This window comes from Mus caroli, unplaced genomic scaffold, assembly GCF_978045245.1.
Source record: "Mus caroli unplaced genomic scaffold, Mus_caroli_1 scaffold_19, whole genome shotgun sequence".
Lineage (NCBI taxonomy): Eukaryota > Metazoa > Chordata > Mammalia > Rodentia > Muridae > Mus > Mus caroli.
Genome location: NW_028227274.1, coordinates 72,058,857 through 72,083,498, shown reverse-complemented (window position 1 = coordinate 72,083,498; position 24,642 = coordinate 72,058,857). Strand labels below are relative to the sequence as shown.

Here is a 24,642-nt window from a genome sequence, read left to right as displayed (position 1 = left end):
TTCAATTCCTTGATGTGAAAGGAAAGAACTGACTCCCATGGGTGTCCCCTGACTTCCAGGGCACGTGCCCACGCCTTCCAGATTCCTAAAGGCAAATATTAACAAGCTATCTCACTGTTATGCTACAAGTACTATAGAACCAAACCCAGTACCATGTGAGGATGGAATTTCTTGACCCTAGCAACACTGAATAGATTAGATTAGGTGTTTGATAAACAGTAAAGTCAAGAGTACAGAACTTTCTAAGGCTTGTGTATGTTTCATGATTTGTCAGTTACAAAGCAATGACCGCTTTACCATCTCAGGGATGAGAGCCTTCAAAGTAACTCTTGTCTACAGAAACGAGGGTTCTAAGAATTATGTCACTGTTCTTCAGAATGTTTGGGTACACAGAACAGGTGAGAAACCCCAGGTCTTCAGACTCTCGGTACTCTTCATCCCGGATCACCATCTTATGACACTGTGGTTGGTTTGTCTGGCTGGTTCCCTTTAACCACACTTCACACTCCATGCCCAGCCCTTTCCAAGAGTGAATGGTGTGTGTGTGTGTGTGTAGGGGTAGAGTGAGGGGACAGGAGGAAGAGGGAGAACAGCAGAAAGACTAGCTTGTTTGTATAATAACAAATCATTTAAGTTTCACTGGAAGGCATTTGACCAATCTCTTGGGGAAATCTGCAAGTCTGAGTGCATCAGGCAAATGGGCGCCTGTCTTCTTGACATTAGCAGACACTGCATTTAATAAGGACTCTATTGACCTCAAGCAAAATTAATTCTATTGTGACAGTTCTTTGCACAATAATCCTAACAGAGGGCAGACTGTGGAGGACAACAGAACTTCACTGATGAATTCATGACACTTGCACTTTGTAGCTCCTCCATTCAACTGGCCACACCTTGAGTTTCTGGCAGGCAGGGTTATGTCAGGCCACATTTGTTTCCTCTTTACTGCGGTGGTGACTCTAGCAGCCATGTCTATCATCGGTCATCTAATTGCAGTCTTTCCTCACGTGCCCCACCCTTCGGAGCCCTGTAACTGCTTTGAGGGGAACAATTCGTTTTCCCGTCTTCTCTTAAACGTTTCCTATACATTTCCATCACCTTTAATTTTCTTATTCTTTGTTGCCTCTTATTTACCCTTCTATCTTTTAAAATTACTGTTTCTATTCCTTAAGTGTAAATAGATTCCATTACAGTGAATAATTCCTAGCGATTACGGTTTCTGAAACAAAAATAAATATTCTCCAAAATCCTAGCTGAGAGTGGGAGCATATGTGGGAAGGGGTATGTGTGAGTGTGTGTGTGAGAGAGAGAGTGTGTGTGTGTGTCTGTAGGTTCCTTGCTGTTTTCAAGGATTCGAAGATGAACTCCTGTAGCACTTTCCCAGGAACACTTTATATTTACGGCGACGGTGGCAGCACTAGTGATTAGTAAATTCCCGGTAGGTCAGTAACTGGGCCAGCAGCCATGGACGATGGCACAGAATTTTACAGAAGATCTATACACACCAATAAATACTAATCAGAAAAATACGGCGCTCCAAAAGCGACGGATCTAGCGTATCTTGTGGTCTCTACTCTCCAATCTCCTACGTCGACCGCTTCTTCCTTCCTCCACGGGCGGTCCACGAGAACCCACACCATTATTCTCTCCTGTCTGCTGGACTGGGAGATTGGTACTCGCCGACCCAGCGTCGCGCCTGCGCACAACGTCTTCTCGCGTGAACGCCCTGCGGACCTGGCCGGTGATCGGGATAAGCCACCCTGCGCTATCCCATGGAGCCGAGTACAGCTCCCCCGAAGCACGTCCGTCCTCCCGCCGTCGGGGTCGCACGTGAGCTGATGCACGCGGCCTCAGAACAGTTAACACCCAGGAACCCGGCGCAGGAAGGTGCCGGAGAGGAACCGAGCCGAGGGCGGAACCAGGCCTGAGCCACGCCCCGCGCCAGCTCCGAGCTTCCTATTGGCCCGCGTCCCTGTCGGTCAGCCCGGCACCGGCCCGCGCCTCTTTCTCCGCTACCTCTGCGCGTGTGGGGCGGGTCCCCGGCAGAGCGAGCCGGAGCTGGCGCCGGCTGCCAGGAGCTCGCGGGAGGCTGGCAGGGTGGCGCCAGGGCCGAGCATCTCCGGCTGTAGCGCCGCGGCCTCTCTGCTTGCTGCACCACCTGGCACGGGCCAGGCGTCCGGTAAGGCGCGGAGCGGAGGGCCTGGCTCGGGGGTGGCCCCGGGCCTTTTCGCTCCGGGAACCGCTCGCGCGGCTTGTGTTCGCGCGTGCGGCGGGCCTGGCCCGTGGGCAGCGGGGCGGAGGGAGGGGCGCCGCGCTCTCTGGGATTCCGGGCTCGCTGGTGCCAGGACACCGCGCTTTCCTCCTAGGGCTCCAGCCAGGTGGATCCCAGACCTCGAGCATCCCAAGTCTCCTTTCCCTCTGCTCTTGGGAAAGACTTATTTTGTGGTTCAAACCCTCTTTAGCAAGATTTCTTTCCCAACCGAGCTCAGGGAGGCATAGGAGTTGGGATGTGTGCATGTGTGTGTGTGTTCCTTATTTTAATAGAAAGAGTTGTGGCAGGCGAAAGTTCCAAGATTGGCGTGGTTCTGTCCATTCTTATGAAATGGCATCTGTGCACCGGGATTGGCAGGTGACTCTTAACGCTTTTCCTAACCAACCCAGAGTCAGGTGTTGCGTTTGTTGTGGCTTTAGGGTCGACCGTATTTATTTATTTTTGGTACTGACGATCATTCTAGAAAATGAGCATTGTTTGTGGTGAGAAGCGTGATCAAAATAACTGATCTCAACCGAAGTGCACCTTTAGTATAACATTGGGTTCCTGGAATTATCCTCTTAATTGCTTGTGGCAATCACTTCTAAGCAAAGCAGTTAATATCGTTGTTATTTCTGCTGGTGTAGGAATTGTTAGCAACCAGTAGCAACACAGTTGTTAGAAATGGTGTGGGCACTGTTCTCTGAACAGGTTGCTTCCAGAATAACCCTTTTAGGTTAGTGCTGTTGTGTCCCAGCAAATACTTAAGAAGGTTAAGTAACTTATTTCTAGATGGGGGTCTCTAATAATAAAGGACTGGATTTAAGCTGACTTCATAGTTGTACTCTTAACCATGCATACTCCTTAAGCATTGTTTATGTTGTCAAGGGATTGCAAACTAATGTTTTATTTTTAGTTTCCAAATATTCTGGGAGTTAGAGGAGAAACACATCTTTCTAATAAATAAAAAAGTACATGTATCTTGTGTATGTATTTTATAACTCGCTGGCTATATATCTGCTACATGCTTTCCAGAAATTCAGGAAAACAGTTTGTAACTTTTTAAGACTGGACTTCTAAGAAATCCGGTTTGAGCTTAGATTTGCAAGCTGAGCCTGGCTCTTTTGTGTAGTAGTGAAAGCTTGAAAGTTAGACACAGAGGCCATAAATGATGAGATAATGCCTTCTCATCGTTAGGGCTGCTGGACCTGGCTTTTATTAGGTTTCCATTCCTTCTCCCCAAGCTGCTAATGAAGAAGCGACTGAGTTACATTCTTATAAGGAGTTTAGTAAATTTATGAAACGTACATTTCAAAGTGATAAGTGACTCACCATTTCAGGGCAGTGTTTTTATTTATTTAGTTGGTTGGTTTGTTTTTAGACAGGGTCTGACATCGCCCAAGCTGGCCTGGAATTGACTCCTGCCCAGGGATTCCCAAGCGCTTGAACACCTGAGCCTCCACACCTGCTCATTTTACAGGCTTTGTCCTTGTTTAAGTAAAAAGCTTTGTGATTCCGTTTATGCCTAATTTGTATTTAATTCCATTTTTAAAATTCTCATCTGTATTAACTTTTTATATTATGTTAATATAAAATTATAACTCATTGATTGTGAAGCAAACTTGTTATATTTGAGACACAAAGAAAACACAAATCCTTTGATCTTAGGGAACAAATCTGGGGTTAAAGTTATATTTGACTTCATTATTTTATTGAAGGTTAGCTAGTTTACTTGAAGGTAAATGCTTATGGCTGAAATATGCTTATATGGCTGAAACTGATCAATGTTTACAAATTTCAAAGTGACAAACACGTTACTTCTGTAGCTACTGCAGTATTTTCTGTTGTCTGGATCTCTGTGCTGTTCATATGGGTCCTTCCTGACCCGGATAGAGAATGAGGTATTTTAAGAGTTAATCTTGATTATCCTCATAGCCTCTTAATTTAGTCATTAAAAAATGTTGATGCAGAAACTCGCTGGCATTTAGAATGCAACTCCTGTCCAGGCTAGCCAGCAGCAGTGGTTATCCTTAATAAGGAGCGTTTATTATACAGCATTTCAATAAGCGTTATGGGTCTAATTTAAAGCTATCTTAATTTAAGTCTTCAGGGAGTGAAGGAAGCCCTTTGAGTCGTTCCTGCTCTGAACTTGGAGGAGAACTGAAACACAGGGAGGGTGTAACTTAACTACCAAATAGTGGGTATAGCAAGTGGCAAACCAAGGTTTAAATCCAGGCAGTATTGACTTCGGTGCCTGCCAAATGACCTTTCTTTTTATTGAAAAACCTTCAAGTCAGGCAGCGAAGCTCGTAATAAGATCGCAACATTATGTGTGCACATCCTCCGACACTCTGTGTGTTTCACAACTGGGCTTCCCTTTCCTTTCGTGTGTGTTGTATTTGTGTGTACTAAGTATGGAGGCCACAGCCGTCTCCCTCAGTTACTTCTCCATCTTAGTTTCTGAGACAGGATCTTTCACTAGTCCTCCGGCTGACCTTTGTCAAGACTGACTAGCAAGCCAGTCAGTTTCCTCGAGCAAGATCTGCTGCCTCAATCCCTTGACTCCTGGCACCTATGAAACTGGTTGCATGCACCTATGAAACTGGCTATAAGAGGATTTGAACTCAGGTCCTCATGATTGTGAAGGGAGCACCTTACTCATTGAACCCAAAACACAAGTGTTCTAATGGAGCGGTTGGTTCCTAGACTAGACTTTAATAATAGTTTTTGTTGTCGTTAAGTGTATCTGTAGAGGTATGTTATATATGTAGGTATTTGGGACCAGACATGAGATTGCCAGTGTTTCTTTAAGTTGAAAGCCTTAAAGACTACTGTAAATCCTGCTGTTTGGCAGGCAGGAGGGCTGCTGTGATTTTGAGATCCACCTTTTGTGATTAGTGACTTTAGGACCAACCTTTCGGAACATAGAACTGTGTCTTTAAGACAGTAACAAAAGCCCCTGAAAAGCTCACTGACCAACCCTGCCCTAAGAGATAGGATTTCACCACCAGAAAGGGAAGTCATAGTTCATAACAAAGACAAAGGATACAGTTAATATTATGAGCAATGCTATTATATTGTCCTAGTTTCTCCGTAGGTGGTCACAGGCCCGTGAAAATGTGACTGACCCCAGTGCCAATTCAGAGACCATTTATTTCTGATCTCCAGAGTGACTGCTCATGCTAAACTGGTAATTATCCGAGTCCACATTCAAGTTCAGGTCTCTAACTGCCAAACTTGCTCATTACATCAAGTCATGACCTCTGTTTTGTGAATAGTGTGAAAGGCCCTGGTCTCTAGTGGATAGCCTTTCCAGATGGTGACCAGCTCGTTTCTGTCTGGTAGCTGGGCGTGGTGGCGCATGCCTTTAATCCCAGCACTTGGGAGGCAGAGGCAGGCGGATTTCTGAGTTTGAGGCCAGCCTGGTCTACAAAGTGAGTTCCTGGACAGTCAGGGCTACAGAGAAACCCTGTCTCAAAAAACCAAAAGAAGAAAAAAAAAAAAAAAGATATGCATTGGCTTTACAGTTGAAGTATCTTCAGCTCACTTGAATCTGGGTTTGGAGCTATGCCTCTATTTAGAATATGGACTAATTTAAGAACTGGTTTTAGGCTGTAAACCCTGGATCTCACTAAAGCAAACTTGCAGTGGCCCCCAAAAGTTGGCAGAAAACATATAGTGACCCACGGTCAAAGATGTCTGCCATTTTCAAAAGAAAATGACCTCGGGTAAAAATTATGTCAGGAAAGAAACCAAAATTTGTTAAGCTGTTAGGTATGTATCTTAGTAGTAGAGACATTCAAATGATTTGTGAAGGGTCCTGAAAAGGTCTAGGAATATGTAATGAAACCAGAATTTTAAGTTATAAAATATGAACAGGCGAATATAAGAAGTGTTCAAGTAGACGTGTGGACAAATAAAGTGAAAAAAGTGCCCATCCACAACAGGTAATCAGGGCGGGGATGTAGAACACTGAGTTGGTAGAGCGCTTGCCTGTGTGCCTGGGTGCCATCTAGCACAGCAGATCTAGCCAGGTGGGGCAATGCCTTTGAGGTGGAGGCCGGAAGATTGGAGGCTTGAGGGCTGACATCTGAGACTTGTCTCAAAGAAAAGAAACAGAACACTAACGACATAAGAGAATTTAGGACACAGACATTGTTTAACTAGTAATTTTATTTGGAAGGACGGGATTAGGAGGGGAAGGAAATAACTACATGAAATTTGAAGAAACAAATGAATCTAACCAAAGTTTCAAGGGCGGTGGTTTGGAACATGAAGGGAAAGCCAGATCCGAAATCCAGACAGTAACTGTTAAGTGGGGTGAAATAGCGTGTGCCAGTTCCTGTCATTGAGCTGTCATGGTTTCCAATAAATTAAGTTGAAGGTAGGTGGAACTGTAGGTGTGATTCAAGGAAAAGCTGTTAGGTATGTAAATCCACTAATGAGGGCAGGGTTAACTTTAAGGTTATGGATTTGGTTTAAGAATCTATAATCTTTGGCTTTAGGCAGAAAGACTTACTTGATTTGGAGGTACAGAGTGCAGCCCTACTCCTCAAAACAGAGGGGGGAAGATCACAAAACAAAATAACCCTCTCTCCAAAAGACATGAGAGCTGGAAGGGGACTGGTGAGGGTCCTGGGATGGGAAGAGGATGAGAAGGTGTGTGTGTGTGTGTGTTACCAGAATGTATTACATACATGTGTAGAATGACAGTAGGTTTTTTTTTTTTTTAAAGATCTAAGGAAAGAAAGAAAAAAAATACCAGGGTCACATTCACATATCCTATGACTCTGACATGTATTTGATCTTTGTCTTGTTCTTTGCTGAGAGCTACAATTCTCGGAGTTTCTTGAGTGACAGGAATGTCACTTGTTGTTCTTGGTAAGACTTTTTGATCACACCATTTTATGTTAATGAGGTAACTTGGTGGTGTTCCTGGAGAGTTCCAGGATGGGACAGGGTGCTGCAGGGACCGGAGGGCTGGAACATTGAACCTCACCCCTGATCTCTGCCAAGGGTGGGGCTGGACATTAAGCTCTGTAAAACCTCCTGACTTAGAAGGGTTCATGCTCTCCTGGGTTGCCAAGTGCGTGGCAGAGCAGGGAAGGCTGCGCATCCTGTGTCTCTGAACTTTGCCCAGTCTATCTCTCCATCTTGCTGTTCATCTGCAGCCTTCCCATGTCTTATAACTAAACGGTAAATGTAGCAAGCCTTCCTCTGAGTACTGTGAACCATTCTACAAACTATTAAGCCCTTAAGGAGTGCTTGTTGAGAAGGACAGGTGACCGTCTGCTTGAGTGTGGGTCTTTAACCTGCTGGTTGGCACTATGTCTGTGCTATCACAGTTGAACGTAATCGTAGGGCACCTCTGTTACCTGCTGTAGAGTTGTTTGTATTGGAGTAAGTCCCTATATACACCTGCGCAGTCATTTGTTGTAATTTATAGGAGAGATGCTGTATCTTCATAGAATTGGTGGCTGAAATGTGGAAGGAGAGTAAGACATTTCTATAAATAAATACATAGTTTTCTTCCTTAGTTGTTCTATAGGATATAAAATAAGTTACAGTGCTTGTGTCCAGAGGAGTGGGGAGCTGCATAGGAGGCAAAACAAAACCATTCACTGTTCTCTTAATGCTGTGTCTTCCGTTTCCAATGTGTAAATGAAAAGTACATTTAAATCTGAAGAAATGAGGCTATTTGACTTCTGGGTCTCCGGGCTTTGTGATCTTCAGACAGTAAACTTAGATATTTAGGTTATGTACAAATAAAATTAAAATTTTAGGAATGATAAAAAATTTTGTGAATGCCAGGTAGTGGTGGCGCACACCTTTAATCCTATCACTTGGGAGGCAGAGGCAGGTGGATTTCTGAGTTTGAGGCCAGCTTGGTCTACAGAGTGAATTCCAGGACAGCCAGGGTTATACAGAGAAACCCTGTCTGGAAAAAAACAAAAAGAAAAAAAAAAATTACGTGAAGTAAAAATTGAAAAATCAAATTGTCTTGTGTTCTCTCTGCTCTCCGTCTCTCCAGATTGTAATTACGTGTTTATGTTTGTACATTTGTTTTCAGTGTTTTATTCCTGTTACACATGTACAGTCTTCACTAAACACAGAACTCTGCTTCCATCTATAGACTTTTGCCAGTTTTTCTCACTTAAAAGAAACCACAGCTGCATTTTAATCGTGCCATTTTAATTGGATCATAGATGGTCTTTGAGGGCCCCAACGGGTCACTTAGGAAGATTTTGATTGTTAGTTCTCCCTCCATCATCCAGTTTTCTCTTCTCACCACTGCCTCTCTTCTCAGCTTAGATTTCCTCCCTACAGTTGAACAAGTTCCTGTCTGCCTTGGTCTTTTATGGACAGTGATTTTTCACTTCCTCCAAGAAGGAAACCCTGTTCACAGGTTCTTCTCTCTGCCTTCCGAACCTTTCACACTTTGTTTAGAAGTTCCTTGTATCTATGACTCTGTAAAGCGATTGAAACACTGGTGCAAGCCTTCATCTTTGCCTTACGCAAGCGTCAGCAGGATGGGAGTGTGTTGGTGGGGGCTGCGGGTGTCAAGCAGATGCCCGGGGAACATTTTCTTTCAGTTTCTGGTGCAAGGCAGAAAACAGCTCAAAAGAGTTACTTACACGGCCATGGAAAACTCACCTTATTTGAATTTGCTGATCTCTGGACTGAAATATTTGTAGAAATAATTCAGAAATGCTGCTGGCTTCCAGGCCCACAGCGTGTGTGTGCTAGTTAAATATGTGTGGGAGATTTTCTTACCTTTTTTGAAAAGATAATTTATTTTTATTTTATGTGCACTATGCCTTCATGTGTCTGTGTGAGGATGTTTGATCTTGGAGTTACAGAGAGTTGTGAGCTGCCGTGTGTGTGTGTGTGTGTGTGTGTGTGTGTGTGTGTGTGCTGGGAATTGAACCCAGGTCCTCTGGAGGAGTATTCAGTGCTCTTTAACCATCAAGCCATCTCTCCAGCCTGCAGGTGGGAGATTTTCTGTCCTCCAGATGACAGGGTTTGTAGCCTCTGCAGCAGGGTCCAGCAACCTTTTTTAGGTAAGGAACCAGTGAGTGGATAGTTCAGGCTTTCTGAGTCACATGTGTTTTATGTATGTGTGTGTATATATATATGTATATATGTGTATACACACACACACATGTTGTAACCCTATAAAACTGTGAAGCCCATTCTCAGGCTAAGGACCCTGTAGAACAAACTGGCCATGCATAGTCTGTTGCTTTTAGAAAAGCATCTTTGATTGCCAACCTACACTAAATACCATAAAGCTGTATTGCTTTGTCAATAAAACAGTGTAGTCTTGAGATACTTTGAAGCCAGTGTCTTCTTTGATGGTAAAATTTAATGTGTGGTATGCATTTTTCTTCACTAGAGAATTCCTATTGTTTTGGGATCATCTCCCGTGGGAAGCAGGAGGAGACCAGAAACTGGGAGGAAAGGAAATCCAAGAACACCGTACTGTCCCTGTAGCATCTGTGAAGGCTGGAACGAGAGCTTTATTCTATTTTATGGTTGTTCTTTAGGAATTTTTTTCTTTAAGTTGGGCCAGCTGTGTTTTGTTTTATTGCTTGGTTAAGCACCCCGTTGGCTTTGAACTTCTGCTTAGCAAAGGATCTTCCTGTTCGGTAGGAAGCTTGAAAAGGAAAGTGGAGAAGTGAAGACTTTCCATAACACCACCATCTAGACATTCAGGGGCTGTGTTTCAGCCCTCCATGTAGCTTCATAATTCCAGCTTTGTATGCAGTGCCATTTCAGCCTTCTTTAAGGGCTTATAATAAAATCAATGGTTATTTCAACGTTTGCGGGCATGCTGGACACTACTATATACGTTTCTTTTTTGAAGTAATTTCAGATGTATTTTGCACATGTGTCATACCTTTTCCACCTGTAACTTTGTAATATGCATTCAAAATGGAGTATGGTACTTGTGGTTACTGTATATTTGCTTTTTTTGTTGTTGTTGCTGTGATCAAAGCCTGGACAAAGAACCTTATAAGGAGAGGGCTTTATCCTGGGTAAGGACCATCCTGGCAAGAAAACATGGCAGAGTTCACGACAGCAGGAGGAGCTTGTGGCTGGGACCGAGGGAGCCGAGGGAGATGAAGGCTGGCTTCATCTGTATACACCTTTTGTTTGTTTGGTTTTTGGTTTTTGTTGTTGGTGGTTTTTTTTTCATCTTCTTCTTTTTTGGTTTTACAAGACAGGGTTTCTCTGGTAGCCCTGGCTGTCCTGGAACTCACTCTGTAGACCAGGCTGGCCTCGAACCCAGAGATCCGCCTGCCTCTGCCTCCCGAGTGCTGGGATTAAAGGCGTGCGCCACCACCACCGCTGGCTGGCTGTTTGTTTTTTTTTTTTGTTTTCGTTTATGACCCTATCCCTTGCCATGGTGTCATCCAGAAAGAGTAGGGCTTTCCCACTGAACCTTTCTGGAAATGGGCTCACAGATACCTAGATGAGTATCTTCTGGGTGATTCTAATTTCAGTCAAGTTGACAGTGAAATGTAGCCAAGTTTCCAAGGTCAGGAAGTATAAATGTCTCCCGTCAGTAGTGTAGCTCCCTATTTGTCAGCTATCTCGGGGATACCCTGTATTTATTGATTCATTATGCACCCTAATCCCACTTCTCTTCCTGTCCTTTGTGTCTGCACTTGGCCCTTGTGACCTCCCCTCAACACTCAAGAAGAAAAGAAAAAATTAAAATAGAAAAAAGAACCCCCAAAATGAAAACAAAAACCTTCCTGTGGATGCTGCAGTGTGTCACTCAGTATATACACACACCCTTTTGTCTACACATCTTTACTTGCAGCTGTTTGTTGCATTGAGTCATTGGTCTGTAGAATGGGCCTCTTAATGAACTTCATTCAATAGTAGTGCATCAATGGGGTAGGTGTTGGGGTGAGCCGACTCAAAGCCCTGGATCTGGGCCTTGGGTGGAAGCTGAGTCGGTCAGCCTGCCAGCTCTTCCTCACACCACCAGGGAGGGTTCTCCAGCACTGCCCTGATGGGGTCAGCTCTCAGGCTCTCCGGCAGCTCACCAGCACCCACACCTCCAGGGTCAAGCTCTACTGGGCTGCTCAGGAGAGGTGTAGGGCCTGCCTTCCCCAGCGCTGCAGCCTTTAAGGAGTCAGGCCAGCTCTGCACTACCCTTGGATATCACCGTGATCCCAGGCATCAGAGACGTCCATGTGATCTTTGGTGGTAAGATAGGCCATGGACATTGATACAGACTCCTGTCTGGATTCAGATCCAAACATGGCCGTCAACACAGGCCGGTGTTTCGCCATGGCCTCAGGTGACAGGGCAAGCTTCTCACTTGAGGCTGTTCCTCCCCACCCTTGAGTCTCCCGTTCCTCCCCTCTTCATAGTGCTGAATCCATCCCGCTTCTCTCACTCCCCTCTCTCCATCTGTCTCTGTGTGGGTTTTACTGCTGTGAACAGATGCCATGACCAAGGCAACCCTTATAAGGACATTTAATTTGGGCTAGCTTACAGGTTCAGAGGTTTAGTCATTATCATCAAGGCAGGAACACGGCAGCATCCAGGCAGTCATGGTGCAGGAGGAGCTGAGAGAGAGTTCTACATCCTCCTTTGAAGGCTGCTCTCAGAATACTGGCTTCCAGGCAGCAAGGATGAGGGTCTTAAAGCCCACGCCTACTCCAACAGGGCCACACCTTCTAATAGCACCACCTTCTGGGCTGATCATATACAAACCATCACACCACCACATACTTGCATAAAGTAGTGGCTCCCGCTGCCGGTGGGATGCCTTCTCTCTCAGTGATGCCTTAAAACTGAAGCATTTTTCAGTACGCAGCGAGCATCCACATTTGCTTTTGAAAATGCTTAAGGTGTGTGGCGCTGTGTGGTGCTTACCGTTGCGTTGTCTTCCAGGGGAGAGAAGATGTTTTCCCGGCTAAGAGCTGTTACCACTCCTTGCACCTTGACCTGCCGCCGAGTGCACCTGAAGGAGAAGGGCAAGCCACTCATGTTGAATCCAAGAACAAACAAGGTTAGTAACGTCAACAGCGCTAACATGGCTTGTCTTCCTGGTTAGGCAGGGCTGTGTAAGGCTTGAAGATTTTGCATTCAGTAGCTCTGTAGCAGCGCCAACTGAGTGAGGCCTTTTGGGGCGAGTTGCCTGTTGTATGCAGTACGTATCTTTTCCATTGGGCTGTTTCATCCCTTCTAAGTCTTACTCTTGACAACTTTTACTATCAGAAAAGGCTTGACTGCTTCCTAGTGCTAGGTGAGGGCAGTAAAGCAGCATTAGTATGAGAACACCTCAGAGGGGTGCTCTGGCCAGGACCTTTGGCAAGAGGGTTAGGTAGCTTTACCTAGCTTCAATCAGGAAACTCACCTGGGATGATTAGACCTTTGGTTGATTGGGTAAAACCTTGAAATGAAACCCTTATTGACCTTCCAGCTCACACCCATCGTTTTGGACGCAAATCATTGCATATATTTTTGGCCATTAATTCAGCAAATGCTACAAAGGAGAAATTGCCTTGACTTTTAGATTATCACTAGTAGGGCAGAAGGCATCAGTGGAAGATCCAGCCAGGCATGTCTTCATCTTTGTGTAAGCTGGGCTGAATAGGCGAATCCTGTTCAGTATTTAGTAGTCATATTAAATACTAAGCAGGATCTACAGGGCAGGACTCTGGGTTTGACTCCAGTTCGACACTGGCATCTGAATAATCTCTCTTGGCAACCCACCTCATGCATTCTGAAAAGACTGGCGGAGCGGTAGCTCCTGCACGTCGATGCTTCAGATGGAGAGAGTGAAGCGGGCCTGGACATGCTCTGCATAGTGCCTGCCTGGCATATGGTTAAGGGTCTGGCAGTAATGGTGGGGAATAGTTCAGGGATGGAGTGCGTGCTACCAGGTTTCTGGATTCAGTACTTAGCACCACAAAAATGACGTGAATAAAATGCAACCCTGGGTAAATATATACACAAAATAGCTTTGAAATATAATTCTGAAGAGATATTTCTTAGAAAAAGCTTGTGAGATGACACAGAGATTGTCACAGTGAATGAAGTACACCTTTTGGGAAGTGGTGCATTGAGATTAGAGGTGTGACCTATTTTAAAAGACTTGCCATAAAAAATTTTGCCAATCTTTTATTTTTATTATTATTGTTTTTTATTATAATAAAAGAAAAAAATAGGAGCTGTTTAGTATAACGTGTTTATGGGAGTTTCAGGCCTGCAAAGGAAAGTTAGGTACGGGACTCCTCTCGTTAGCATGCTTGGTACTGGCCAGAGAATTGCACAGGCCACCAATTAAAGGAAGCTTAGTGAAGGAGGTCCCTTCTGGTTTTTCTCTTGACGCCAAATATCACTTGCTCTTTAACCTGTCACTCGTTTCCAGTGCAGGACCAGAGCTGTAGTGTCATGGAAGAGAGCCAGCATAGCATGCTTGGAGACTCTGGATCCAACGGCCAGACACATTACAAAGCAAGCCCGAGCTGAACACCAGGGGCCTTTGACATCAGCGTAGACAGGAGAGTCCTCCTCCGTCTCTGAAACCTGGCAGCTTTTAGCCCCTGTCCCTCTGGCATCACCAGTTTTTTTCCTGTTCTGCTGCTTTTCCTATCTTAAGATCATGTTTCCATAAGTTTGTATCTTTTTATTTCCTGTTTCTTTGCGGCAATTACCATTCTCTACTTTGTATCTTTTTAAATGTCTTACAGCAGCCATATTGTGAATCTGTTGGGTTTACTTATTTTACTTGTGTGTGTGTCTGTCTGTCTGTCGGTGGATCTGTGCATGTGTGTGTAGGTGCTTGCAGAGGCAACAGTGTCAGAATCCTCGGAGCTGTTACAGGTGGTTGTGAGGCTCCTGGTGTGGGTGCTGGGAGTTGAACTTGAGTTCTCTGGAGAGCAGCAAGTCCCCTCAACTGCTGACCCATCCCTCTAGCACACTCTGCCTGGCTTCTTAGACTGACAGATGTTTTCTTTTCTCTCTCTTCTTTCTTTCTCCTTGTCTTCCAATCCCAGCACTGGGCCCTGTACATGTTAAGCCACCCTCTGTCACTGAGCTATGTCTCAAGTTCTACTTTATGGTAACATTTAAGTGTGTGTTTTTGTTACATGTATCTAATGAAGTCTCTGGTTAGATTGGAGGTCAGCTAAAGATTCAGCAAAGCCTTAAATGACTGGAGCTAGAACCGTGCAGTCTCGCATGCTTCCTTTCCTAAGGGCTCCGTTGCATGGTGTGTGCAGGCCCATACCACTGAGCCAGCGAGCAGCCCCTGCTCGAGTAGCCTGCAGGTTTGCTTCTAGTTCTTCTGAGTCTTTGCAGGATGTTGTCTTCCCCCAGATACAACAGAGCTTTTCAGAGCCTCACTCCTGTGGGCATTTTATTACCTAAGCTTTTTCCTATTCAGCTTTCTGTTTAGCTTTTTGTTTGCTCTGGGCATCATACAGTGTTTGAAGCATTTGCCTGAAACCGAGGCCAGCCGCTTTTCCTGGTAAAATGCTCCTTGGTCGTTGTAAGCCTTTAGTTATTTTCCAGAACTAAGAGAAAAGTTGATCATTTGGCTGATGTTCTCAGCCCTTTTATGGAGGAAAGATTTTTAGAAATCTACACCCAAGCATTTTTGCTGGGCTCATTTTAATATAATTTATCCCCACAGCTAAAAAGTGGAAATTGAATGTTCAGACATAGACTAATTTTTGACTGCATATTCTTGGTTTCATTTATGTGTTACATGCATCTGACCGTGATATGAGGTCTTATGAATGTTTTCTAAGCACAGTGGGTTAACAGTGTGCTTTGATTGGCAACTCTGAAGTATTCATGGTATGGTATGGGTATACCATAGATTGCTTATTGCACAGAGATGACTTTTATCTAGTCTGTGATCTAGGGAGCACTGTTAGAACTGCTCGCTGTTACATACCTCTGCATTCCCTAGCTATCTGGATATTTCTCTGGAATGGCTATGTGCAGGTCATATTGCTTAATTACAAATGTGTGTGTTAAAGTATTTAAGTGTAGCCAAGGTGGTAGTGCATGCCTTTAATCCTAGCACTAGAGATGCAGAGACAGGCAGATCTCTTGAGTTCGAGGTCTGCCTAGTTCATAGAACAAGTTCCAGGGGTATGCAGAGACTCTGTATTGAAAAAAACAAGCAAGACATATGGGCTGGATCCTTAGGCCGTTTTCCAGAATCTTACACTAGATGACATTTCTCTGTGAGAGGTAGGTAACTCTTTGCATATGCTCATCAGGATGTGATGTCATCCGCCTCAAAGCATTTTGAAATTCCTGGAAAGTGTATTTTACTTTTCAGAATTTGCACTTGAATTGTGTTTTAAAGGACAGTGCTATTGCTGCTGTAGTTACTACTAATTTTAATTCTTTAATTCTTTCTGTTTTTAGGGGATGGCGTTTACGTTACAAGAGAGACAAATGCTTGGTCTTCAAGGACTTTTACCTCCTAAAATAGAGACACAGGATATTCAAGCCTTACGATTCCATAGAAACTTGAAAAAAATGACTAGCCCTTTGGAAAAGTAAGAGTTGATTGGCGTCTGATTTTTATGTTGGCAGCCTTATTTTAGAATCGTGGTGTGATGATAGCACAGGATATGTGCACTCCACACAGTGACGTCACATAGTGACGCTGTTCTTTTGTCGCTTTGCTCCGGCGATGGTCGCGTCCTGTCACTTTACGGTGCGCTTGCCAGGGATCACTGTGGTGGAGTTTGGCAGGAGTAAGTTGTGTGCCACCGATAATTACTTGCGTTCACACTCTGTGTGTGATGAGAACATTGGCAACACGAGGTATCATCTCATTTGCTCACGTCTCATTCCACAGCGTTCACTGATCTCCCACATTGTGTGTGACACTCTGCTAGTAGATGGCATCCAGGGATAAGTGGCTACATCTTCCAGTAGAGACTGTACATTTTTTAAAAAGATTTATTTATTATATATGAGTATAATGTCACCGTCTTCAGACACACCAGAAGAGGGCATCAGATCTCATTACGTAGATGGTTGTGAGCCACCATGTGGTTGCTGGGAATTGAACCCAGGACCTCTGGAAGAGCAGTCAGTGCTCTTAACTGCTGAGCCCTCTCTCCAGCCCTGAGACCATACATTTTTGAGATTGTATAGGACATCGAATAATGAGGAAATGGTCTTTTACAAATAGGTTCCATCTGTCGACAACTAACCTGCGCCCTTGATAGCCCCGTAAGTAGCATATAGTCCCGCCTTCTAGGTGTTGAGTTGCGGATAGCTAAGCTGCGACTGTTCTGTCTAGACTGCAGTGGATATTACTGTAGAAAAACTGCACATGTGGAATCTATCCTGAAAGCATGAGATGCGTGGGGCCCAACTCGAGGAACCAGATAAAACTTCCCGGAGGATGGAATATCTGAGCTAAAGTGTAAAGTGTGTTGTTGTTAGCAAAGCATCAAAATGAGAAAGGACAAGGAATTCAGGGCTGACTGAATCTGTTGCAGTCCATGTGAACACTGCTGGCCTGTGAGAGGAGTGTCAGTGTTGCGGCAGGACAAGAGAGTTGCACTGAGAAGCGGGTGGGCGGGAAATATAGTCTACCCCAAAGAAGCTCGAGTGGAAAGGAGGAAAGACACTGGACTATAAAACACGTGGACCTCTGCTTTAAATAGTCTCACACGTTGACTATGTTCATAGTTGCACAGTACAGAGTCCTGAGAAACTGCCACAGCAGGTTTGCAGAGGAAGGCATAGGCTCAAGGGCAGAGGTAGAAAGTCTCCATTAATCCAGAGGGAGATAAATACAGATGTTACGGGTAAGGATGCCAGTGATGGCTCTCAACGTATGCCTGGTGGTTGGGGTTTTCTTAGTGAAACAGAATGTGAACATCCCAGATAAAATATGGAAGGGCTAAGGTCAAGCTGAGAAAGCCTGTCCTGTCAGGAAGAGCCACTCGGTTAGGAAGTAAAGCCCCTCCAAGGTAGGTTAGAAAAGAGCAACCCTGGTGCTGTGGTACAGCACACCCACTTCTCACCTGTTGCAGCACTTGAGAAACTGAGGCAGAAGGAGCAGGAGCAGATGCAGAGGAAGAGCCTGGGCTACATAGTGAGACCCAGCCTGGACAGACAGGGTGAGGGCAGCCCCTGGAGGCCTTGTGGGAGGGTCTCGTCTGCTGTGCTGCTGTGCGCAGCCGTGTTCTTTTCTACAGAAAAGGAGAACCGTAGTGTTCACTAGGCGTTGGCATTGTTCCAGGGCTCTCACTGTAAAGTGGAGTTCAGCCTGCTTGTCTGGAGTTGAGTGTGAGATTGGGGATGGGGACACACGCTCTGGTAGGGTTGTGCAGTGGTAGAGATGCGTGCAGCTGTAAGCAGATGGTAAGGGATTGCTCAGAGTGAGGGAAGTGACCCTGAGACTCACAGTCATAGATGGGCCGTAACTAGACAAAGCGGGAGCCATGGAAGTGCTGGGTAGGGAGTTCAAACCATTAGGAAGTGAGGCCGTGAATAGCTAGTGTAATAATGACTAGGTAAGGTAAATGGTCAGGCTGTGGCCAGTGTGGAGTTGAGGGCAGCTGTCGGCCCTAGGCTTTCAGATCACTGAGAGGCAAACACAAGTGTGACTAAAGGTGAGAGCAGTTGCCTGAAGAGGCCCAGCAATGTCCCAGCTTCCCGCCCATGCCCGATGGACCATCTGTTTCTCTTCTTTAACCCTCTTGTGCTTTTCTTTCAGAAAGCTGGGTTTTGTTTTGTTTTTTGTTTTGTTTTTAATTTTATAGCCTGGTTGCTTTTGGTTCTTTCCCTCCAGTGAGAAGAAATCTTCTATCATATTCTACCTATGTATGTCATCTTTGTTCCCAGGAGCAATGCAGTTCGTTGACTGAGTGCTCTACTTATGTATTCACCCAGTAAAATATAGAAATACAGAAGTCTTAGCCTAAGATGGAGTTATAGTCTAACAAACCATTTGTAAATTGAAAATATTACAAGGTGAGTGTGTGTTTAGTACACCCAACCTACCAATACAGCTCAGAAGCCCAGTCCATTTCAAAGCAAATTCCTGACCTTTGGTTGCGTGGCTCCCTGGAAGCCGAGGCTCACTGTAGCTGCTCAGCCTGAGAGAGAACATTTGCACATAGCCTACACAGGTATCCTCTCTTACCGATGAGCACTCCCTTAGGGTGGGCCAGCTTAGAATTAAAAACAAAACAAAACAAAGCAGTATAAAAGCAATGTAAGTTGAATACACAAGAAGTCATACAGTAGTGTGGGTGCAGAACACAGAAAGTTGAGTGGAAGTGGGGGGTAGGAGAGGGGACTGGCCTCTCAGCTACATTAAGAGACAAGGGTAAGAGACTGTTCTGAGGCCGTATGGCTCCCAGGGAAGAGTTAGACATAAGTCAGTGTAGAGGAAGTGAGGAGGATTGGAGCAGGGAAAGAAAGCTGTATTCAGACTAGTTAGTGCTTTAGACTGGATATGGGGGAAAGAAATGGCCATATTTGAAGGACACCTGCAGCTGTATGCTTTAGGCCTCGATGATCTATACCGGATTGTGGTAGAGAAAGGTAGGAGAAACTAAGAATGGCCTCCGGTTGGACGCGTTCTGTCTCTGTGTTGTTTCTGCTCCCTGTATGGAAGAATGCTTAAAACACAACTAGATTCTAAACCCTTTACCATGGGACTCCAGGCCGCACCTCTGGAGTCACCACTGCCTTTAACTTCATTGTCATTTACGTGGACGCCTTCTGTTGACTCCTTAGCATTTCCAGGCCTTTGTTCAAAGGGTTAGCTGCTGTTTCTCTTGTTAGCAGCTACCATTTCAGTATGTCTGTGTCTTGCTAATTTTTAGTTCTGAGTGTTATAGAATTATAACTTAGGGTTTTGGTGTGGTTTCTTTAGTGAAGGGGGTGTGTGTGTGTGTGTGTGCGCGCGTGCATGTGAGCTCAGTTTTAAACATTTAGGTTGACTTTCAAAGGTCGAAATTTCCAGTGTGATGTAGGCTAACTTGGATGTGATTTGCTGTGCTTAATTTCAGATACATTTATATAATGGGCATCCAAGAAAGAAATGAAAAACTGTTCTATAGAATACTGCAAGATGATATTGAAAGTCTGATGCCAATTGTGTACACACCAACAGTTGGTCTTGCCTGTTGTCAATATGGGCACATCTTTAGGAGACCTAAGTAAGTCTTATTTTTAAATACAAATATATATTGATTATTATGTAATAAAAGAATCATTCTGTGACATCTAATTAGATTTCTTGTATATTACAATATTATCCAGCCAGGTTTTTTGCCTCATTAAAGCCCAATTTGTATTAAAAGATATTAATAAAAAGTCAACATGTTCACATCTTGTTTTTGTAGAAACAGCTCACTTAACCAGCTCCTGATCGTTACTGCCATTGTTGGAGGAGTTGTGTGGTAGCTGTTTTTCTTCTCCTCCCCTAGAACCGTAATTACTGTTAAGCCTTTTGGTAGTTTGCCAGGTTGGGATTGCGTCTCATTTATCAGCTTTAATTTCTGATGCTTCTCCTCTTCCCCTTTAAAAGAAAAATTAGCTTTTTTTGAATTTCAAATTTCAGACTGTTCGACTTTATCAGACATTTCAGTAGGAAGAGTTTTGCTCCCCGGGCCACTCCCTCAAGTCCTTGAGTGAGCACATGACTGGTTGTCAGCCAAGGATGACTGATCCTGTTGGAAACCACTGACAGGGAGTAATGTGCTGGATCTAAGACTATTTTTTATCTGAGTTTTTCTGCCCCTTCTGATCTGTTGTTTACCTTAACCCTTGTTTTTTTTCCCACGGCGAGCTCATGCATTGATATCAGTGTAGGCATCCAGACAGGGCTGAGCATGACCCTCAGCCCCCGCATCTCATCTGAAGGCTCCTCTCAACTTCACAGTGCATAAGATGCATCCGTTGAGTTATTTAAAAGGCTGACCCCTGCCAGCTTTCTCCCCACAAGACTCCAATGAGGAAGCTCTGGCAGCTGAAGTTAGCCAGCACCCTGTGTGCTTATGTGTCATGCACTCCCTGGCAGACACTGAAAAGCCCTGTTTAACCTAACCCATATGGTTCTGTCACCAACGTATGTAAAACACCTCCAGGAGGTAACCTAGCACATGTGTGCGTTCTTGTTAGAAAGTGTCTCTCAGCTCAGGTTAGAGGAGCAAGGAAACTGGAAGCGTGCTGCCCAGCCCTCCCCCTCAGGGGGTCTGGGTCTCTGGCAGGCGTGGGCTCAAGTGTAGCTCAGAATGCCCCTACTGTGACTCTGGCTTGCACCTCGGATGAGGACTGACCCAAGATGAGATGCTATGGGGCAGAGATTTGGATGATGCCATGAATCCACTGTACTCAGCGTAGGAATATTTACTTTATTTCCCACCTGGATGGTTATAATGTGGACACATTTCTCTTTGGGGATAGTAATCACATCAGTTAACAATAATCTTTGTTATAGCTGTTCGGTAAGCAACGTAATTATCACTTGAAAGAGTTGAAATGTTTGGAGATAAATCAGTGCTTGGAAATTAAACCGTATCTTGATTTTTATCAAAATATTAAGTATCCCAATTATGGACAGAAACGTAGAAGAAAAAAAACCAAAAAACTGTCATGAAATGCAAAGGTGTTTTTGTTCTGTTGCAGGGGATTGTTTATTTCAATCTCAGACAGAGGTCATGTTAGATCAATTGTGGATAACTGGCCAGAAAATCATGTTAAGGTACTAAGAGCATACCCTCCCTTGCACAATGTCTCCTTTCCCTTGTAAGTCAACTCTGCACTGCCACGGACCAGCTTTCCCGTTGCTCTGCTTACTTATACTATGAACATGCAAACGGATGCTTTGTGTCTGAGGAGATGCTGCGAGCATCATTCTGAGGTGGATCCCCGGGGCCGTGCTTGGCCCCGAGAAAGACACTGACACCAGTGTATAGGGCGAGCCTGGGCATAGCCCCCCACCCCCACCCACTGCTTGACTTTCGCTGTAGAGAAAATCAGATGTTCCACCAGTGTGCTGGTGCAGATCTAATCCTTACGATACACTTGATCCCTTGGCAGGTAAGGGCAGGAGGGTCGGAAGCTTGAGTGTAAGGCCGCCCCGGGACACGTGAGACCCTGCCTCAAAGGGAAGGAGATGACATAAGTTCTGCTTGGTAGTTATGTGTTCTCGCGCTCTCTCTCACTCTCTCTCTCTCTCTCTCTCTCTCTCTCTGTCTCTCTCTCTCTGTCTCTCTCTCCTTTCTATCTCTCTCTCTCTCTCTCTGTCTCTCTCTCTCTCTGTCTCTCTCTCTCTCTGTCTCTCTCTCTCTCTCTCTCTGACTAAGGTAGATTTAGATCCTTGGCAAATACCACACTGTAAAAAGAGTTTTTAATGTTTTAATGTAGCAAATACAAAAAAATAGAAGCCAGGATCAGTGTAACTATTTCATGAGGCAAATGGAATAACCTTTTCAAAGATCTTTGGGTAGCTTTGTGCTTGTCACTATAGCAGTCTTACTGCCTTTATTATGCCTGTCTTCTTTACCAGAGTAAACCATGATGAACCATGAGTTCAGCCAGGGGCAGGGCCAGCACTTTTCCAAAGTGGAAGCAGGAGGATCACGTGATCTTTCGAATAGGCCAGCTTGTGCTAAATTTCCTCCTTTTCCTCCATCCTTCCAAAATCATGAGTTCAGAAAAACTTGGTAAAATAACTAAATTTACAGTATTGTTTTTCAACCTCATGTGTAGGTATTTGTATTTTACAAATCTATGTTGTTTTCTCCCTACTGTTGCTAAGGTTTTTCTGACTGTCCTAGGTTAGTAGGGCACACTATTTATTTCTAGACTTTTTATTGTGGTAACCTCAGACTTTAATTTAATTCTCCCATGTTTAATTTATGGAAACAGTACTTGCATTTGTCCCTCATTGTGTTTCCAATCCAAAGTCAGCTGGAAAACCCCTCTAATTAATTCTCCTTTAATTCCTCATCAGAGGCGGCAGCCTAGTTTGATTATGCTCCCTGGGTGATACTGGGAATTACACTAATGGCTCTTCCTCTGTAAGTGAGAGTAGAAATATAGCCAAAGAGCCCATCCTTTTAAAAAGTCACTTCATCACTCTCCTACTTTGGCAGTTCTGAACTCACGTTTTGTTTTACTTTGTTTGTGATAAAGGCTGTTGTGGTGACTGATGGAGAGAGGATCCTGGGGCTTGGCGATCTGGGTGTCTATGGAATGGGGATTCCAGTAGGGAAACTGTGTCTGTATACAGCCTGTGCAGGGATACAGCCCGAGAAGTGCCTGCCTGTGTGCATCGACGTGGGCACTGATAACATGGTGAGTGCATCTCTCCCCTTCCCCACCCACCCCTGTTTGCAGATGATTTGTTAAGGGGGAAAGAGCTTATAATTTTAGATGTTAATCTTTTTCTTAAGCTTGGCTTTTAATGTTTATGTAAATAACAGTGAGTTAAGTCTATTAAGTTTCTTAAAGACTTTATATGTTTAATGTAAACAAATGGAACAAAAGACTTTATTTTTGCATTCGGTTTCTTATATAGGCACTATTAAAAGATCCGTTTTATATGGGCTTGTATCAGAAGCGAGATCGTTCCCAGCTCTATGATGATCTGATGGACGAGTTTATGAAGGCGATTACTGACAGGTATCCTATGAAGCCGACGGGTATGAAAGAACCTCTGTAAGGGAAGGGTTAAACTGAGGGCCTTTTCATGCCCAGTGATAACGCGCTTCTGTTCTGCATCGCTGGCTGGGATTACCTGATATCTGGAAGGAAGTCTGCATTCACCGCTCCATAACCCTTACAGTGCATTCCTCCCATAAGTCTTCCATGGCCAGCCTCATTCCCACCACCCCACCAGAGCTCTCCTGCAGCTCTGACATCTGATTTGGGCCTGTTTTCTTGGACCTATTTATTTATTTCTTTACCTACCTGCTTATTTATGTCCTGGAGGTGTGTCCATCTGTGTTACTATGCGCATGGGGAGATCTGAGGACATCTTTGTGGGGACTGTTGTCTCCATCTACCTTTCTGTAGGTTGAACACAGGTTGCCAGGCTCGCTTGGCAAGCACTTTACCTGGACCCTAGTGAATGGATCCTCTAATGCATATGTTTACGCATTATGCATAATGGATCCTTTATGCATATATTTATGGCACACTGTCCTGGGAGTGGAATTCAGGACCTCATACACGCCAGACAAGCACCTGAATGACTGAGCTAGACTGTCAGTTCTTGCATGTAGTCTTATTCATAACTTGTGGCCTTCATACATGTGACACAAAGCACCCGTGTGGCCCCCACACTCCCAGCTGCTAGGCTATCCTGCCTTGAGAAATTCCATTACCACATCCTGTTTCTATCTCAAATGGAATTCTTTCCAAACAGCCTGCCCTCTGTATTCCCAAGTGCTAACAGTGGCAGTAGTGTTCACCCATTGCCAGCTCTTGAATCTTGGTGCTGTTTGTGGCTCTTCTTTACCAGCCACCCGCGCCATCAGGGCTTCCTCAGTATCAGGCGCGTAAGTGTGTGTCTTCTGTTACCACAGTCTTCTTTCAACTCTCCCGGCTTCCTATAAACCCTTCCCCAGCTTCTCTCTAGTTAATTTCCATCTAACACTAGGATTAACCGTATAAAATAGGCATTGTCTTACGTAGTTTTTTGCAATGGTTTTCTATAGCCACAGATTAAAATCCAGGTTCTTCATCTTTATGGCCTGTCTGTGGTGTGTGTGTGTGTGTGTCTCATGCATGGATGTGCATCTCTATTTATGACCCATGTGCCAACCTCTGGTGTCCATCCCTACTTGTACCTTGAATCGGGATCTTCTTAGTGTTTTTCTACTGTACACTCTTATCTAACATACTCTTTAAGCTGCTAGCCGGCTCCCAAGCTTCCAGAGACCACTGCGCTGCATTCTGTGACCCTGTAAGAGCGCTGGGTTACATATGCTCACTGGATCCAGCTCTTATTCTTGGTATTTGGACTCAGTCCTCACGATTAATGGGCAAGCACTTTGACCAGAGGGGATAAAATTCTGGAAGCCATCTTGCAAACTCAGCTTTTAAAATTACAGGCAACAAAATACTCAGAGATGAGTTCCTTACTCTAGGTAAAGACGATGGCAGATTCAGGGCTGAACTGCTTGTCTTCTTACACGCTGTCCTCTGGTCCTTCCTCCTTCACTTGCCTTCCCCGGACAAGGTGGCGTTTTCTTAGCTGTGGCACTGCCTTAGCAGTGAACTGGCTCCTCACTCAGCAGTCTGTTTGTTCTCATGGCATGTGCTTCATTTTCCTGTGTCATTGCTTCTGTCATCTCCTCACATGCACATGACACCACCAGCAGGATATCTTGGTGAATTCTTCCCTCTACAGCCTT

The 24,642-nt window shown here is 44.6% G+C and overlaps 1 protein-coding gene across 1 annotated transcript in view; it reads left to right on the top strand.

The window, feature by feature from the left end:
* The first annotated feature begins 1,742 nt into the window (after positions 1-1,742).
* Positions 1,743-24,642, top strand: part of Me2 (malic enzyme 2) — a 44,850-nt gene continuing 21,950 nt past the window's right edge. The window contains exons 1-7 of the mRNA XM_021150383.3: positions 1,743-2,179; positions 12,167-12,284; positions 15,665-15,798; positions 19,285-19,434; positions 20,906-20,981; positions 22,418-22,579; positions 22,803-22,906. Coding sequence (XP_021006042.1) covers positions 12,177-12,284; positions 15,665-15,798; positions 19,285-19,434; positions 20,906-20,981; positions 22,418-22,579; positions 22,803-22,906 — 734 coding nt within the window. The 5' untranslated portion in view covers positions 1,743-2,179; positions 12,167-12,176. The remainder of the gene's footprint in view (positions 2,180-12,166; positions 12,285-15,664; positions 15,799-19,284; positions 19,435-20,905; positions 20,982-22,417; positions 22,580-22,802; positions 22,907-24,642) is intronic.